This window comes from Ceratotherium simum, chromosome 23, assembly GCF_057802395.1.
Source record: "Ceratotherium simum simum isolate JZ-2026a chromosome 23, ASM5780239v1, whole genome shotgun sequence".
In the NCBI taxonomy this organism is placed as follows: domain Eukaryota; kingdom Metazoa; phylum Chordata; class Mammalia; order Perissodactyla; family Rhinocerotidae; genus Ceratotherium; species Ceratotherium simum.
In genome coordinates, this window is record NC_141922.1 from 4,321,463 (window position 1) to 4,337,109 (window position 15,647).

Consider the following 15,647-nt stretch of genomic DNA (forward strand, 5'->3'; position numbering starts at 1 on the left):
CTCTGCCCTAATGCCTGCTCATATGCTTACCTGGCTCTGCCCTCCCTAATGGCTTCAGAACTGAATTGCTGGGGGCAGGAGGGAAGGAGAAGGAAGCTTTTTCATCTGTTTTGATCAATAAATAAGCTTGCCCTTAGGATCTTAGTTTAGCATGAACTGGGCTCACCCAAAAATGATTTCAAGTAACTGTGATGCAGGTACATATTTTGCCTGATTTTATAAAACATTTGAGACAGCTCATATAAATGTTTTATAAACTTTATAAAATAGTTAAAGTAACCAAATTGAAAGGAAAGTCAGGGTGGGACAGGGAAATGAAGTGACAGTTCTGTCAGTGCACAGAAATCATGAGGTCCTCCCTAATGGCTGGAGATGGGGAAAAGTGTGATTCTGATAGAACTAGCTAGCTAAGTAAGAAAGAGGTAAAGAAGAAACTCTGATGGTTACAAGATTCTCTGTCTTGTAAATAGACACGTAGTAGTCACACTGGAGAAATACACCTCTTCATGGTAATGAGGCTTACAGAAAGCCCTCTTGTGGATTCTCTTAAAGAGAACATTGTGACATATTGAGTAACACCCTCAACAACATCCCCACAGAATTCTAAAGCAGGTTCTCATGGTGGTTTTGCTGTTAGCATTCCTCAGTGTAAACTGAGGGCTTGATGCCATAAGAGGATTGAGTAAACCCAGCTCTCTAAGAGGATGGAGCATTATGGTCCAAGTGTGCAGCACTGCTGTGGACTGCATGTTTGTGTCCCCCCCAAATTCATATGTTGAAGCTCTAATCTCCCCAGTGGGATGGTATTTGGAGGTAGGGCCTTTGGAGGTAAAGTTGGTTTAGATGAGGTCATGAGGGTGGGGCCCCCATGATGGGGTTAGTGCCCTTCTAAGGAGATGAAAGGATCCATGTGAGGATACAGTGAGAAGGCAGCTGTCTGTGAACCAGGAGGAGGACCCTTACCAAGACCCCAACCATGCTGGTGCCCTGATCTTGGACTTCCAGCCTCCAGAACTGTGAGAAATAAATGTTTGTTGTGTAAGCCGCCCAGTCTGTGGTATTCTGTTATAGCAACCTGAGCTGACTGAGACAAGCACTGTAGCAGTCTGGCTTGTTCCAGCCATGCGGTTGAGAATAGCTAGAGTAACGAATGGACTGCTTATACATCAAGCATTCCTTCATGCATATGATTTCCCATAAGTAAGCTTTTGACAAGAATTAGGCAGCAGAGAACTCAAAGTTATATTCTCAGGCAAAAAAAAAAAGATGGTAAGTGTCCTATGGTGCTTATTGAGGGTGGCAGACCCATATTACTGGTATTCGGTCAGTACCTGGAGCACAGCAGGTGTTCAGCGAATTTGTATGGAATGGTTGTGTTCACACTGCAGGTAGGATTGTCACCCTCTTACAAAATCGGTGTTCCTCATCTCTCTCTGGAGAGGGCCAATGCAGTACCTATGGACTGGGTGAGTGTTTCTCCTTAGAAAAACAAGTCTGGGACCATTTTAATGTGTGGGGGATCAAAATTGGACACCCCAGAATGTATCTTTTTGCCTTGATTATTTTTAAGAACAAAAGACTCTGAAAGAAACTTTGACCTTCCCCCTATCTGCCTAAAAGAATTTAAGATAGAAGGCTGGTTCCAGGAGGAGCTAATACCATAAGATAACTGGAGTGTAATGTAAAATGTGTCTCTCAGGTCACACTGTCTACAGATGGCCGAGCAATCCGTAGTTTATCAAGTTTATCAAGTTGTTTATCAAACACTTGCTTTTCATCTCCATGTAAATTGCCTTCCCCCACTTTGAAGTCCCAAACCACTACCCCCAACATCCTCCTTTGTCTTTAGCTGAAGATGATATTTAAGGTGGCAGCTTTGGCCATTCTGGCGAGTTACTGTTTTCCTGGGTTTCTCTCATGTATACATGTCATTAAACTTTGTTTTATTTTCTCCTGTTATTCTGTCTTATGTCAATTTAATTGTTAGACCAGCCAGAAGGACCTAGAGGGTAGAGGAAATTGTCTTCCTCCCCTGCAAATCTATTAACCACATGTTTCAAGGACCTATGCCTGGAAACATGGACTTTATCAGTTTAATTAAAAAAATTTCAAGTCAGGCATTGCAAGGCACCTGCGGTAGCCATAGGAAGAGGTCAGTAATAAGTACATTTGAAGACTAAAGCTCCTGATAAGTGTTACGGAATAAGTTGGTTGAAAAATGTCCACATCCATGAGTGAATTCAGGCCTGCTGTATAGAATTGTTAGACATGGCTAATTTAATGTTGGTGATGCTGCATAATTATGATTTTGGTTTTAGAGGAGATGATTGGACCCAATTTTTTTTCTGTTGAGGACTTTCCTAGTTTTTGACAATGAAACCATTTTATCAATTTACAGGAGAATATTTACCTATTCTCTGTAGCATGGGAGCATGAACTGGGCTTACCCAAAAAAGGTTTCAAGTAATCATGATGCAAGTTAATTAAAAAAGGGGGGGGGCAAAATACATCCCTGTTTTAATTCTGTTCAAAAATTCAGTTAATCAAATATATTGAGTGCCTGAGATGTGCTTGGCCCAATGGTAAATGCTAGAGCTTCAGTGATGGTGAAGCATGAGCCTGTATGCAGGAGGCTGCCAAACCCATATCCACTTACTACTGCCCAGAGTTAAAGCAGAGGAAAGTTCAATTAAAACTATAGAAGCCTTATTTTATTCCTTACAGAATTCCCCACAAAAATGATAATATGCAGAAAACCCAATAATAATCATGTAGATTATTCACACACTACAAGTAGTGAATTATTAAAGAAGAAATTGGAGTAGAGTTTAGATGCCATTTACAGCAAACCAGTGGGTCTTTAATTTGGGCCTGGGGGGGTGGTGTTAGCTGACTGTTTTCTGATGAGCTGGCATTAGGGTCCTTCAGCCTGGCAAGGAGCTCTGGAGTTAACGAGGGTGTTATATGGATGAGGATCAGAATGAGCTTTGAGTTGCTTTGGTGCTTTTTTTTTTTTTTTTTTAAAGATTTTATTTATTTTATTTTTCCCCCCAAAGCCCCAGTGGATAGTTGTATGTCGTAGCTGCACATCCTTCTAGTTGCTGTATGCGGGACTCGGCCTCAGGATGAACGGAGAAGTGGTGCCTCGATGCGCACCCGGGATCCGAACCCGGGCCACCAGCATCGCAGCGCGCGCACTTAACCACCAAGCCACGGGGCCGGCCCCGGCTTTGGTGCTTTTAAAACTTAAACTTTTAAGTTAATTATACTGTTTGAGGAAGGATTACAGGCATTTATTCAAAAAGGGGCTTAGAGGCCATGATATACAGGGCAATTTCTCTTGGTTTGTGATACAGGGACAAGTTGGCCTCCCAGAGACCAGTCAGGATGTGGCTTCCATGATCTCACCAGGTTCATGCAGTTGTCCAGAATCTTCTGTCACGCTTGGTATAATTGCCAAGCCCATAACCACCCTTACGGATTTCTTAAACTAGAACTTTTTGAAGATAATAAGAAATGTATAGCAGCATTCAGGGATAAGAGTGGAGTGGTCACGCACTGCAAACCTGGCTGGCATGCTGTGCCCTTTCCAGCTGTCTCAGTCATGCCTGGACTTGGAAGAGTGGGTGACCTTCACATGGTTCCAAATATGGGGCAGATGGGGCCAGTTTCAGTCATTGCCCATCTGTTCAGAGACATCCAGTAGGTTCTTAGATAAGTTTCCACTGTAAATATGGTTAAGGGATTAAAAACCAAGAAAGAAAAGGTGCCTTGTTTTTTCCTGTGTCATTCCTCTCAACCAATTTGTTTTATGTCACTTTCCTAATTAGTGATCCACCGTTGCTTTGCATAGTCCCAATTAGCCACAGTATGCTGAGGAAAGTCAGGTTTTTGAAATGTCAACAGTTTCCAAATGGAATCTCTAAATATAATCCTTGTCTTGGATGCTTTATCCCTGGAATTCTGCTTCACTGTTGGCAGCATCATAGACTCATAGACTAAGTGCAATGTATTAGTCCTGCAGCGATTCATGCCAAATGCGTCGTTTCCTTTAGGTCAGGAGCCTTGAACGATTGTTTTTCTGTAGGGTGCATGTTATAAAAAGACATTTAATGCTAGATGTTGAGTTATGAGTGAATGCCATGGCTGCTTGTTGGGTTACTTTTCTGGCTGACCGTGCCCTCAGAATTCCTTTGCATATTTTAAAGATTTTATTTATTTTATTTTTTCTCCCCAAAGCCCCAGTAGATAGTTGTATGTCGTAGCTGCACATCCTTCTAGTTGCTGCATGTGGGACTCGGCCTCAGGATGGACGGAGAAGTGGTGCCTCGGTGCGCACCCGGGATCCGAACCCGGGCCACCAGCATTGCAGCGCGCGCACTTAACCACCAAGCCACAGGGCCGGCCCTCCTTTGCATATTTTAAAAACCTTTTATGTGATCCGGAATTTCTGTGCTTGTGTAGATGATTTCTGTAGAATCACAGATGACATCTTATCTTTAGATGGTGACTATGGTATGGAGTAGAAAGCTGTGTTCCAAGAAAATGGAGTCATTTTACAAATGAGTAAACTCTAAGGCTCAAATAAACTGTGCCCTGGTCCAAGGTTCAGCAGCAGGCCCACTGCATGATTGGGACCAAAACTTAGTTTCTTTACTCCAGTCCAGTGGTGCAATCTTTGCACCAGGGACTTGGCTCTCTATGTTTATAAACAAGTGTTGTTTTAAGGGGGGAAAAAGAGAAAGGCTTTTGCACACCTGCTGTGTGTCAGGCACCATTATAAGGACTTTACATATATTAACTCAGTCCTCAAAGTAACCTGCTACGGTTTGAAGATACCTACTGCAGACACTGAGTTTGGAATCAATAGAAAGAAACATCTGTCTCAGGAAGATGGAAGAGACAGTGAACGGCACGGCTCAGGTTGGCCACAGGGTGTTACCCCAGACTCTGGCACAGCTGGGCAGCTGTACACTCTTTCACAGGGGCAGGCCCCTTTCACTCCGTGCAGAGAGCAGGACAGAGTATGTGCTCTCTGCAGGGGGACCCCAAGAGAGGGGCCTCAGCTGTGCACCCCCTGGTTCTCCTTCCACATTTACTGCCTCCCTGAGAAGGAATGAGAGAGGGGCAGAGTGAGGTCAGGACTGTTCCTCTAAGGACATCACTCCCCGTGGAAACATGGAACTAGGGAAAGGCAGTGTTCCCTTTCCCCACAACATTATCAGGTGCCTATTATTTTTCCTATTTTATAAGTGAAAGTGTTGAGGTCCAGGGAGACGAAGTCATCTGTGCAAGTTGTACAGCTGGTAGGTCCTTCAGACTGCAGCCAGGGTCTGCGCACTACTGAAGGATGCTTGTCGGGAGCAGGCTGAGAACTAACTGCAGGTGAGTGCCTTGTGGTCGGACGCGTGTGGACGTAAGATGCACGTCAGGCGTGGCATCTCAGCCGGCTTGAGGCTCTGCTCCTGGCAGTCCCAGCGCAGTGCAGCAGGTGGTTTTTGAATGTTCACAAGGGGCTGGGATTTGCAACTGTTAGTGATAAACGGCTTAGCCTTGAGTATATACTTTTGAAAGATTTAGAAGCTGAGTTTGCAGTTTAACTTTTGGAAGTTCATTCATTCACCATTTACTGAGAGCTACGCATTAAAGTGTTGCTCTAGGCGCTGGACTAGAGACAGATAAGGCCCCAGGTGCCGCTGTCCTCGTAAAGCTCACAGCTGAACTGAGACAGATGGAAAATTAAGTGACTGGTCCTGTGTGATAAAAGCATAATGGGGTACGTGCAGACAGGGGAGTCAGAGAACGTGTGCAAGTTGTAATCCTGGGCCTGAAGAACTTTGGTTTGTAAGCACCATCTACTGCCTTGGTTATTGTGGGAGACAGATGAGAATCACGCGTGTGACCGTGACTCTCTCAGGGCTGGGACGTTGTCAGTGACTGTTGAGTGCTGTAGGGATGCTCGTGTGCAGGCCAGGATAGCACTAGGTGTCTGAGATTCCCTCCTGCTGAGAAAGGCGGTGATTTTGTGGGTTCTGTAAGGGGGTCTTTATTAGTCAATATAGCTTAGCCTGTGCTGAGGCAGAAAAATTAACCCTGAAATCTCAGAAAAATTAACCCTTACTACGACAAAGGTTTATGTCTGACTCACACAGAGTGGATGCAAGTTGGGCAGTTTTCCAGGGCAGCTGACCGCCCTGAGGTTGCTCAGTGACCCAGGCCGCATCCGGCCTCTGCTTCAGCTGCTCAACACCTGGCCTCCAGGATTGCCGCACGGTGGAAGGGAGAGCTGGAGGCTGGCACTCTGCTTTAGAGTGCTTTGTCTCAGAGGGACGTGTATTGCTTCCCCTTACAACCCCCTGGCCTATCTTCCTGCAGGGAGGCTGGGGGTGGGGAGAGGAGGAGCAGTAGATACGGTTGGAGGACTGAGTGTCACTGCCAAAGCTTGCAGTCTTTCCCCCGCCTCCACCCCTTGTCCTTTCAGTCTCAGCCCTTGGAGTATTCCACATCCTAACCCCCATCTTGCCTAGTTGGTCACAAGGGAGGTGGCGGGTGCTGTGGTTTAAGAGCATAGCATCTCCTGCTGTCACCAATTTCCAGCCATGGGATTTGGGCAATATACTTACCCTCTCTTGTGTCAATTTCCTCATTGATACCGTGTAGACGGTAGTAATAGTACCCAAACTAGGAAGGTGCTTGTGATGTTTAGTTGAGATAATACATACGAAGTGTTTAGCACTGGGCCTGAATGTGCTCAGGCTCCATGGATTGGTGAATCTTCAATAAATGCTAGCTGATTGATCTGAGCACGAGTATTGATTAGCAGACATCCACAGCTGGGAAAGCAATTTAAGATACAGACTATGCTGATGGAGAATAAGTCATTCACTTAAATAAAGCACATGGCACTCTTAACCCTCGCACGTGGAAACCTCGGATCTTACAGATCAGGGTTGCACTTCTGTTTGCTGTGGGCATGCCCATCAGGAAGGAGAGAGGCAGCGAGAGAAGAGAACCAACCTTTGCTGAGCAGTAGGCACGGTACTGGGAGCGTGTAGCTAAATTCTCACAATAGCTTTGTGAGTGAGGGGCCTCATGTGCGTTTTAGAGACAAGGAACCTGAGTTTAGAGAAGGCAGGGCACTTGTCCACCGGCATACAGCTGGCAAATAGTGCAGTTCAGAATTCAGTCTGGCCCTTCGGACCCCAACGGAGCTGGAGCCAGAGCGGGCAGAGGGGAATGGCTGCTGTCCGGGCCCCGTGGAGTTGTTCTTGTCTCCCAGGATGGTCCTGAGTGATTGCGTGCAGCGTTCTTCTGCTTTGTCCTGCTGAATTTGAGGGCTTTCTCTTCCCTCAGTTTACCTGCTGTTTGATTTATTGTTTTTCTAACATGTGATACTTGGTATTTATGCTGAAACCAGGCTAACAAGGCAGTTGAAGTATTTTTGTTCCATTTGAAACAATAGGCGAGTGAAACTGTTGAACCTTCCTGCCAGCCTCCGGCCACAGAAAATGAAAAGCTTGCTGGGTCAGAACGTGTCAACCAAGAGCCCCTTCATATACTCACCGATTATCGCACACAACCGTGGAGAAGAGCGGAACAAGAAAATAGGTACGACCATTTATCCTGGCTTTCTAGCTGTGCTCTACGACTTGACTTCCAACGGCTTTTCTAGATTTTTAAAACGTTAGACTTCCAGTCCAGCTCATTCATGCATATGCACACATAAGTATGCATGTATGTGCATACTCTCACGTGCACACACAGTATACATGTATGTACACACTCATCTGCACATGCAGTATGCATGCAAGTGCATGCTCTCATGTGCACACACAGTATGTATGTATATACACACTCATGTGCACAGTCAGTATGCATGCATGTGCATACTCATGTGCACACACAGTATGCATGCATGTGCACAGTGTCATGTGCACACAGTACGCATGCATATGCACACTGTCATGTGCACACACAGTATGCATGCATGTACACACTCATGTGCTCGTACAGTATGCATGCATGTATATGCTCTCATATAAATTTATTCAGTTTGCTGCCTTTTGTCAGGTAGTTGCCCGTGGATCTGATTTCTGAAAATCTATTTCATAAAAGGTGATTTTTGCGGAAGTTCTAGAAACCAGAAACCTCTGTTATCTGAGACTTATACAAACTACAGAAGAATGATAATTAGAGATCAGAGTGATTTTCCAAGGCCTGAAGTGACTTCTGAATCATCAAAGATTAAAGATTGACTTATGTTCAGGATTGATTGGGGGATAAGGACATTATATTGTCTTCTCTTTTGAACACTGCAACCCTCGTTTTGTATCAGTGCTAAGGATAGCCAGTCCTGAGATGCCTGATGACTCAGCGAGGAAAGATGGAATTATGCTGCGGGATAGATTGGGTGCGGAACACTCCCATTCTTGAGAATCTCTAAGGTGCTTTTCTTTGTGCAGAGCTCCCTGACCACGTCCCAGCCCCCAGCCTGCTCTTTTGTTCCTCACAGCAGACCCCTCGGGCTTGTCTGCGCCCCCATTGCTGTCCCTCCACGTCCTTCCTGAAACCTGGCCGTGCAGCTGGCCTTGTTCTTCTCCAGCCCCCCTTTCCTTGGGTCCCTTGCATTTTGAGATGGTGGTGCCAATCACTGCCAGCCACGAGCTGATGTGTCACAGTGACAAAGCTGAAAGATTCGGAGGCCCGGCCCTGGTTGGTCATTGGTGATTCCCTCTGAGGAGTATTTTGTTTTTACTTGGCAAAATATTTTATTCACCATTTCTTTTTTTTGTTTGTTTCTTTTTGTTTGTTTTTGAGGTTGTACACATTTATTAGCATATTTTTTTGGGCCAAATAGATGCCCTCCCTCTGCCTTCCCATTGGATCTACCCTTTATGGGATGTTTCAGACAGTTGCTGCTTGCTCTAGGAAACTTCCATTCTTGAGATAGCCTCTGCCAGCTTGGGGGTTTCAGAAGGTTCTGGGATTGACAAGAACTCTCATCACCCTGGCTGGCTGTTTTCTGTGTGCTTTTAGGCAGAAACAGTTCTCAAATTGTGAGTGCTTTGAAAATTCACGCCGATGTCCACTAGAAGGGCCTGCTGCTCAGCAGGTGCCTTCCCCTCCTCTGGGGCGTTCCGGTAGAAGACCTGCCGTGCTTTTGCACTCTGCTTTTGAAATTCAGTGCTTTCTTCTCCTCTGTTTTCCTCATTTCCACTGTTCATTTCTATATTCCCAGTGGAGGAAAAAGGCATCCTGACTTCACGAGGCCCTTCTTCCCAGGATATGCGGTCCTGTTGCACTTAAAATACCACCCACACCCCGTAGCATGGACCGCAGGCTCTCCCTGACCTGGCTCTGCCTCGTGGTCCCACCCGCACTCTGCCCTTTTGTTCTCACCTCCTCCCTTTCTCACTCCTGCTCCTCAGATCCCGCTGCACGGCTCCTTTCTGTTCTTTGGACATAACATTCTTGTTCCAGTCTCCGGGTGTTGTTCTTGTTGTGCCCTCTGCCTGGAGCTCATCCTTTGTGCTGTCATCGGCTCACTCAACTGGGCCCTTCTCACAGGGCGCTCCTCTCGGATGCCTGCACCTAACAGGCTGCTCCTCCCGTCACCCTCTACTGTCGCTGCCCGGGTTTCTCTTCACAGCACTTATATGTCTGTTCATCTGTTTATGGAAGTCAAAGCCTAAGGGACAATATGAGCATTGGGCACCTCACATAATCTCAGTTGAGATTTCTTACATTAATACCAGCACTAGAATTTCTTAGCGTCTCTAAGGATCTCATAATAAACCTTATGCACAATTAGTAAATTATCTGAACACCTTAAAAATAAAGTGTTTCCTAAGACAGAGGGTGTAACTCGAGGAGGAGCACTAAAAAGACCTTGTGCTTTTCTGTAATGGTAATCATTTCTTTTATTCAAATTGTGCTGTATAAGAAGCTATCATATTTTAGCTCATTTAGTTTTCCCAGTGTTTTTGGAGGAAGTAATTTTTTCTGCCTTTTACGGATGAAGAAACAAACTCAGAGAGATGACTTCCCGGAGGTTACTCGCTAGTTTAGAGGCAAAGCGAAAACTTGAACTCACATCTTTTCAGACCTAGAATACTGCTCCCACCAGTGCCCTCCAGCTTTCTCTAATGTCACAGCTCACATGGCGTGGGCCCAAACTCATGATAACACACAGTCCCTGCCCTCAGCACTTCCAGGTCAGTTCAGGCAGGTAGGACACAAGCACATGAAAAGACTACGAGACAAGATGTGGATCAGAGTTCTCTGAAACTGCGGACCTGCCGCTGGCAGTGCCTGTGACTTACCTGCTGAGCTCAGCAGACAAGACGTGCTGGGCGAACTGGGAGTAGGGACACCTCAGATTTGAAAGGCCTCCTGGGGGCCCAGAAAGCAGTGTTGTCTCTGAGGAACGGGGTGGGCTTCCCAAAGTGGGGCTCAGAGGCTCTGGTTGTTCATTGTTTAAAATAAGAAGAAAATAAGGAAGACATGGGGTAATGCCCTTGAAAAGCAGCATCTGGTTGTAAATTATGATGAATTTCTGAAAACATGAGCCCTAAGTATATAGCATACTACAGCCTCTGTGTGCATGTGTGTGTGTGTCTCCATTGGTCAGTCCTTCATTGGTTCATCCCCTCATCCATCAGTAAACTCCCCTCGAGCTTCTCCTGTGTGTCAGGCATGTGGCAGCCCTGGTCCTGTGGTTCCAATGGTGAACATGGCAGTCATGGTTGTTGCTGTCATGAGGTGTAGGTAGAAGTTGGAGGGAAGTAGTAAGTAGTAACTACAAGAAGTAGTAAGTACAAGTAAATGGACAAATAAATAAAATAATGCCTAGTTTTAATTAGTGCTATTAAAGAAATAAAAGTGGGTTGAAGTGGAGAAAAATATTCTCTTCTATGGCATGGAAGCCTTTGCCTTTCCTGACTAAATATCTTTAATAACTATATTTAAAATGACAAGATTTTGAACTTTCTCTGACATCTGAATGTTTTCCATTTGCATCCTGGGAAATGATTTTGCTTGTTTATTCTCGCATCCATCACATAGGCATTGATTCCCCTATTATATGTCAGGCATTGTCAGGGGTACACACGGATGTTTACCAGAAGCCAGATACTGCCTCTTGGTCCTCTGACCTCTACCCGCTCCTCTCACTGTGCTGCTCAGGCTAAAAGCCTGCACATGACATTTCCCCGACTCCCTGGCTGCAAGATTCTCCTTTTTATTTTTTGTGAGGAAGATTGGCTCTAAGCTAACGTCTGTTCCCAATCCTCCTCTTTTTGCTGAGGAATATTGCTCTTGGCTAATATCTGTGCCCATCTTCCTCTATTTTGTATATGGAATGCCGCCACGGCATGGCTTGATGAGAGGTGCATAGGTCTGTGCCCAGGATTCGATCCTGCGAACCCTGGGCTGCTGAAGTGGAACGTGCGAACTTAACTGCTACACCACCGGGCTGGCCCCCACAAGATTCTCTTAGGGTCTATGGGGCAGCCCCTGCCTGAGGGTGAAGGTGCAGGAAGGCAGAAGTCATTTTGCTCCTGTTGGCCCCTCTGGCGGTGGCCCCTCTGGTGGTGGCAGTGGTGGTGCAGAATGATGCGGCTCCACCTGCGTTGGTGATCGCAGCAGCAGCAGCAGCTCTGTTTGCATTGTCCAACAGAGGCTATCACATAATAAGGTGCTAGGAATGAACAGCAAATGTTCATTAAAATGAATGAATGATCAACTGCAACTGTTTGCTGGTTGTCCCGGAGAAAGGCCCGACCAGGAAGGCATTTGTAGTGTGAATTTGAGTCTTTGACATTCTAGTTTTAGTCTATTGATTTTGGAAGACACCCTCAACCTTGTGCTCCTCCCTCGCCCCGCCCCCACTGCTTCTCTGCTCTGGAGAACATGCTTGAGAGGACTGGAAGGAGGGGAGCTGCGTGGACATCATGGTTGACCAGGGAGGGCCAGGGGGTTCCTGGGCCACCTCCAGTGCGCAGTGACTGTCTTCCCATGGAAACACCTCCTTGGGTCTTTTTGGAGGTGGAAGACTGGGTCCTGTTCTGGTCCACTGACTCGCTGTCTCTTGGTGGTGGGCAAGTCACTTCCTGGGCTCCTCTTTCCCTGGGTGGGTCCTGGATTGGTCGTTACGGAACTGATGAGGCTCTTCTCTCTAGGACTTCCTAGGGGTCTCTGGCTGCTCTTTTTGGGTCTCATTGGGGCTGGCAATAAGCGTTCTCCCCAAAGAACACTTTTAGGAAATTTTCACCCATTTTGTTTAGAGAAACTTCTAAAGGTGATTTGGGAGAATTAGAGGTATGAGACTCCTTCTCAGGACCAGCTACATAATTTGTGGGGCCAAGTGCAAAGTGAAAATGTGGGGCCCCTTGTTGACAAATTGTTGAGAATTTGGAGACAGTGACAGCAGAACATTAAATCAAACATAGGGGGCCGGCCCTGTGGCCTAGTGGTTAAGTGCGTGCCCTCCGCTACTGGCGGCCCGGGTTCGGATCCCGGGCGTGCACCGAGGCACCGCTTCTCCGGCCATGCTGAGGCCGCATCCCACATACAGCAACTAGAAGGATGTGCAGCTATGACAGACAACTATCTACTGGGGCTTTGGGCGGGGGGGGAAAGGAGGAGGATTGGCAATAGATGTTAGCTCAGAGCCGGTCTTCCTCAGCAAAAAGGAGGATTAGCATGGATGTTAGCTCAGGGCTGATCTTCCTCACAAAAAAATTAAAAAAAAAAAATAAATCAAACATAGGACCCTCTGAGCCTAGGGCTCTGTGGCTGCAGAGTTGCCACCCGTGAAGCCAGCCCCACCTCTTTATTTTGTCCGCTGCAATCTTAAGAAATTGTTGAAGTTTCTTTTTATGAAAATAATACTCTGCATTTATTGCAGAGGGCTTAAACAAACATTATCTAGTGATTCTCATAATTCCATGATGCTGTAGGCATTATATTCCCAATTTACAGATGAGAAAATTAAGTCTCAGCAAATACAAATTACCTGCCTCAGGTCAGAGAGCTAGTAAGTGGCAGAGCTCAGGCTCCAGCCCAGATTTTACGACTTAAAGCCCAGGGATTGTTTTTCCTTTATGATATGGCTCCTCATCACAGTGAGAAGCACCTGCTCATCTGAGTGTGAGGATAAGTTCCGTGGATATTGCAGGATTTTTTCTGAGATACAATAGAAGCTTCAGCCAAGATGCATGTTATTTGTTGAACACCCATGGGTAGGAAAATGTAATTTATATTCTGTGGCTTCTAATATCTTTTTGGCAATCTACTCATCAGTGGATGGTGCCTAGAGGTTTCAAGAATCACATATCTTTAACCTAAAGTTCCAATCTCTATAAATGAATCTTGGTGTATAATTGGGGAGTTATCATCACAGCAGAGGGTGTAAGTATTAGAGCAGAAACCCCTGAGGGCAGTTTTTGAGACTGTTTTCCCCTCTACCTTGGAATCATTTCCCAGTCTTTCTGTCTGTACGTTGCTGGCGTCACTGTCGTCTGAGTTAAACTCTGCACAGAAGTGATTACAGTGCACGTCCTGGGCTTCCGTGCCATGGGTGAGGGTTTTACATAATTTGTGATAGGACATTGTGGTGTGGCCAGGCCTAGTGCTCAGGTCGACACCTGCCCCAGCAGTGGTGGTCTGGACAGGCTGTAGCTGTTGGATGGATTTGGGCTGCAGCCTGGCCCTGCAGCTGTCACTTCCCACTGTGCCACCTCGGACAAGTGGTCTTACCTCCCTGGGCTGCAGCTGTGCTGTCTACAGAATGGGGACAAGCAAAGCTAACTCAGAGGTTCTTCTGAGGGCCAAGTGAGACAGTGTTCCTAAACTACCTAGCAGCCGTTCAGAGACGGTTCTGAGTAGCAGTTGCGTGTACCGTTCAGGTGCTGGGGATGCAGTGAGCAATCAGGAGTGCTTCCTGCCAGAGGAGTCCGTCCAGTGAAGTAGAAAGAGACGAACCTGTCAGCAAAAGCAACCAGAAGATGCTGTTCGTCCATGGATAACAATACACATGGTGTACAACACAGAGTGGGGAGGACCTCATACAGAGTGGGTGTTTTGTAGCCATCAGTTGCTGTTCCTTCCCACTGTTTCTGGGAGGAAGTGTCAACGAAAGGGCTCCCCCGTTTGCTTTGACACTCTAAGGCATGGAGAGGAGATGATCTCCTCCTTTCAGACAGAAATATCTATTCATGTAATCAGTGCTTTATCTTAGGTTTACCTGTAGTAGACTAGGACCATGCAAGTATAAATAACTCCTTTCAGAAGCCCAGGAAAATGATTTTTTTAACGATGAGTTTTTTGGTTATGACAGAAAACAAACAGTTCCTTGACTACCAAGCATAGCAACATGTTAAAACAAGTGACGTCTTCATCACTGTGACAAAGGGGCTGGCGTGCTAACCACCTAGTCAGTGCCAGGCTCAGCGATACTGCAGAAGGGTCGGGGTGTGTGCACAGTGTGCTCTGGAGAAAGACTTCTGTGAACCTCCCCTGGAAGGTTCTCATAGCCTGGGAGCCTGGGAGGCCAGGATAAGGAGAGGCGAGATGAAGAAGGGAGGAGACCTGGGTTTCTGGAACCAGGAGCAGGCAGAGCAGAAGAGCGAGAAGAGAAGGTTTGGTGGAGCCTGTCTTAGGCTCTGTGCAGGGTGCCTGGTGCAGAGTGTTTGGAAAAAGCGGTGTCTTTATGGAAGCTCTGTGAAAGCTGAAGAATGCTAATCAATAAATCTTAGTATCTACTCTAGAAAAAGCCTTTTTAACCGCCAATGTCCATTCTAGATGCCTCTTTGAGTTCAAAGACCTGGGCTTGAATCTCTGTGGCACCACTTACTAGCTCTGTGATTCCTAGGCACGGTTATTAACCTGTGTGGACCTTGGGTACCTGCCTTGTAACAATGGGGATGATAGTCCCTATCTCACAAGGTAATTATGAAGAGGAATGAGATAACCTGCTCGAAGTGCCTCACCTCACAAGTGCCAACACTTGTTAGTTGATTCTGAAGTTCCTTCTGATTTACCTAATGGAGTATCTTAAAGGGAGGAGAGGGCAATGGAAGTGGGGATGGGTACTGTATTAGTTTTCTTTTGTTTTGTAACAAATTACCACAAACTTAGTGGCTTAAAACAACACAAATTTATTTTCTCACTGTTTCCTTGGGTCAAGAGTCTAGCGTGTGTTAGCTGGGTCCTCTGCTTAGGGTTTCACAGGCTGAAATCCAGGTGTCAGCTAGGGCTGTGTCCTCATCTGGAGACTTGATTGGCGAAGATCTGTTTCCTAGCTCCCTCATGTTGTTCGTCATTCATTTCCTTGCAGTTGTATAACTGATGCCCCTGTTAGCTGTCAGCCAGGACCACTCTCAGCTCCTAGAGGCCACTCTCAGGTCCTTGCCGTTTGGCCACCTTCACAGGCCCTCTCCTGCTTTTAATCTTTTCATTTAGGAAGGGTATGGTCCTTTTTAAGGGCTCTCCTGATTAGATCAGGCCCATCCAGGATAATCTCCCTTTTGATTAATTCAAAGTCAACTGATTGGGGGCCTTAATCACACCTGTGAAATCCCCTCAGCTTTGTTGTATAACATAACCTAATCATCATATTCACACTCAAGGGGAGAGGACTACACAGG

General features: G+C 46.2%; 1 protein-coding gene across 5 annotated transcripts in view; it reads left to right on the forward strand.

The window, feature by feature from the left end:
* TRAPPC9 (trafficking protein particle complex subunit 9) overlaps positions 1–15,647 on the forward strand; it is a 645,618-nt gene that overhangs the window by 130,213 nt on the left and 499,758 nt on the right. For all 5 annotated transcript variants that reach the window (XM_087447411.1, XM_014788024.2, XM_087447413.1 and 2 more), the window contains one exon: positions 7,463–7,608. In XM_087447411.1, coding sequence (XP_087303537.1) covers positions 7,463–7,608 — 146 coding nt within the window. The remainder of the gene's footprint in view (positions 1–7,462; positions 7,609–15,647) is intronic.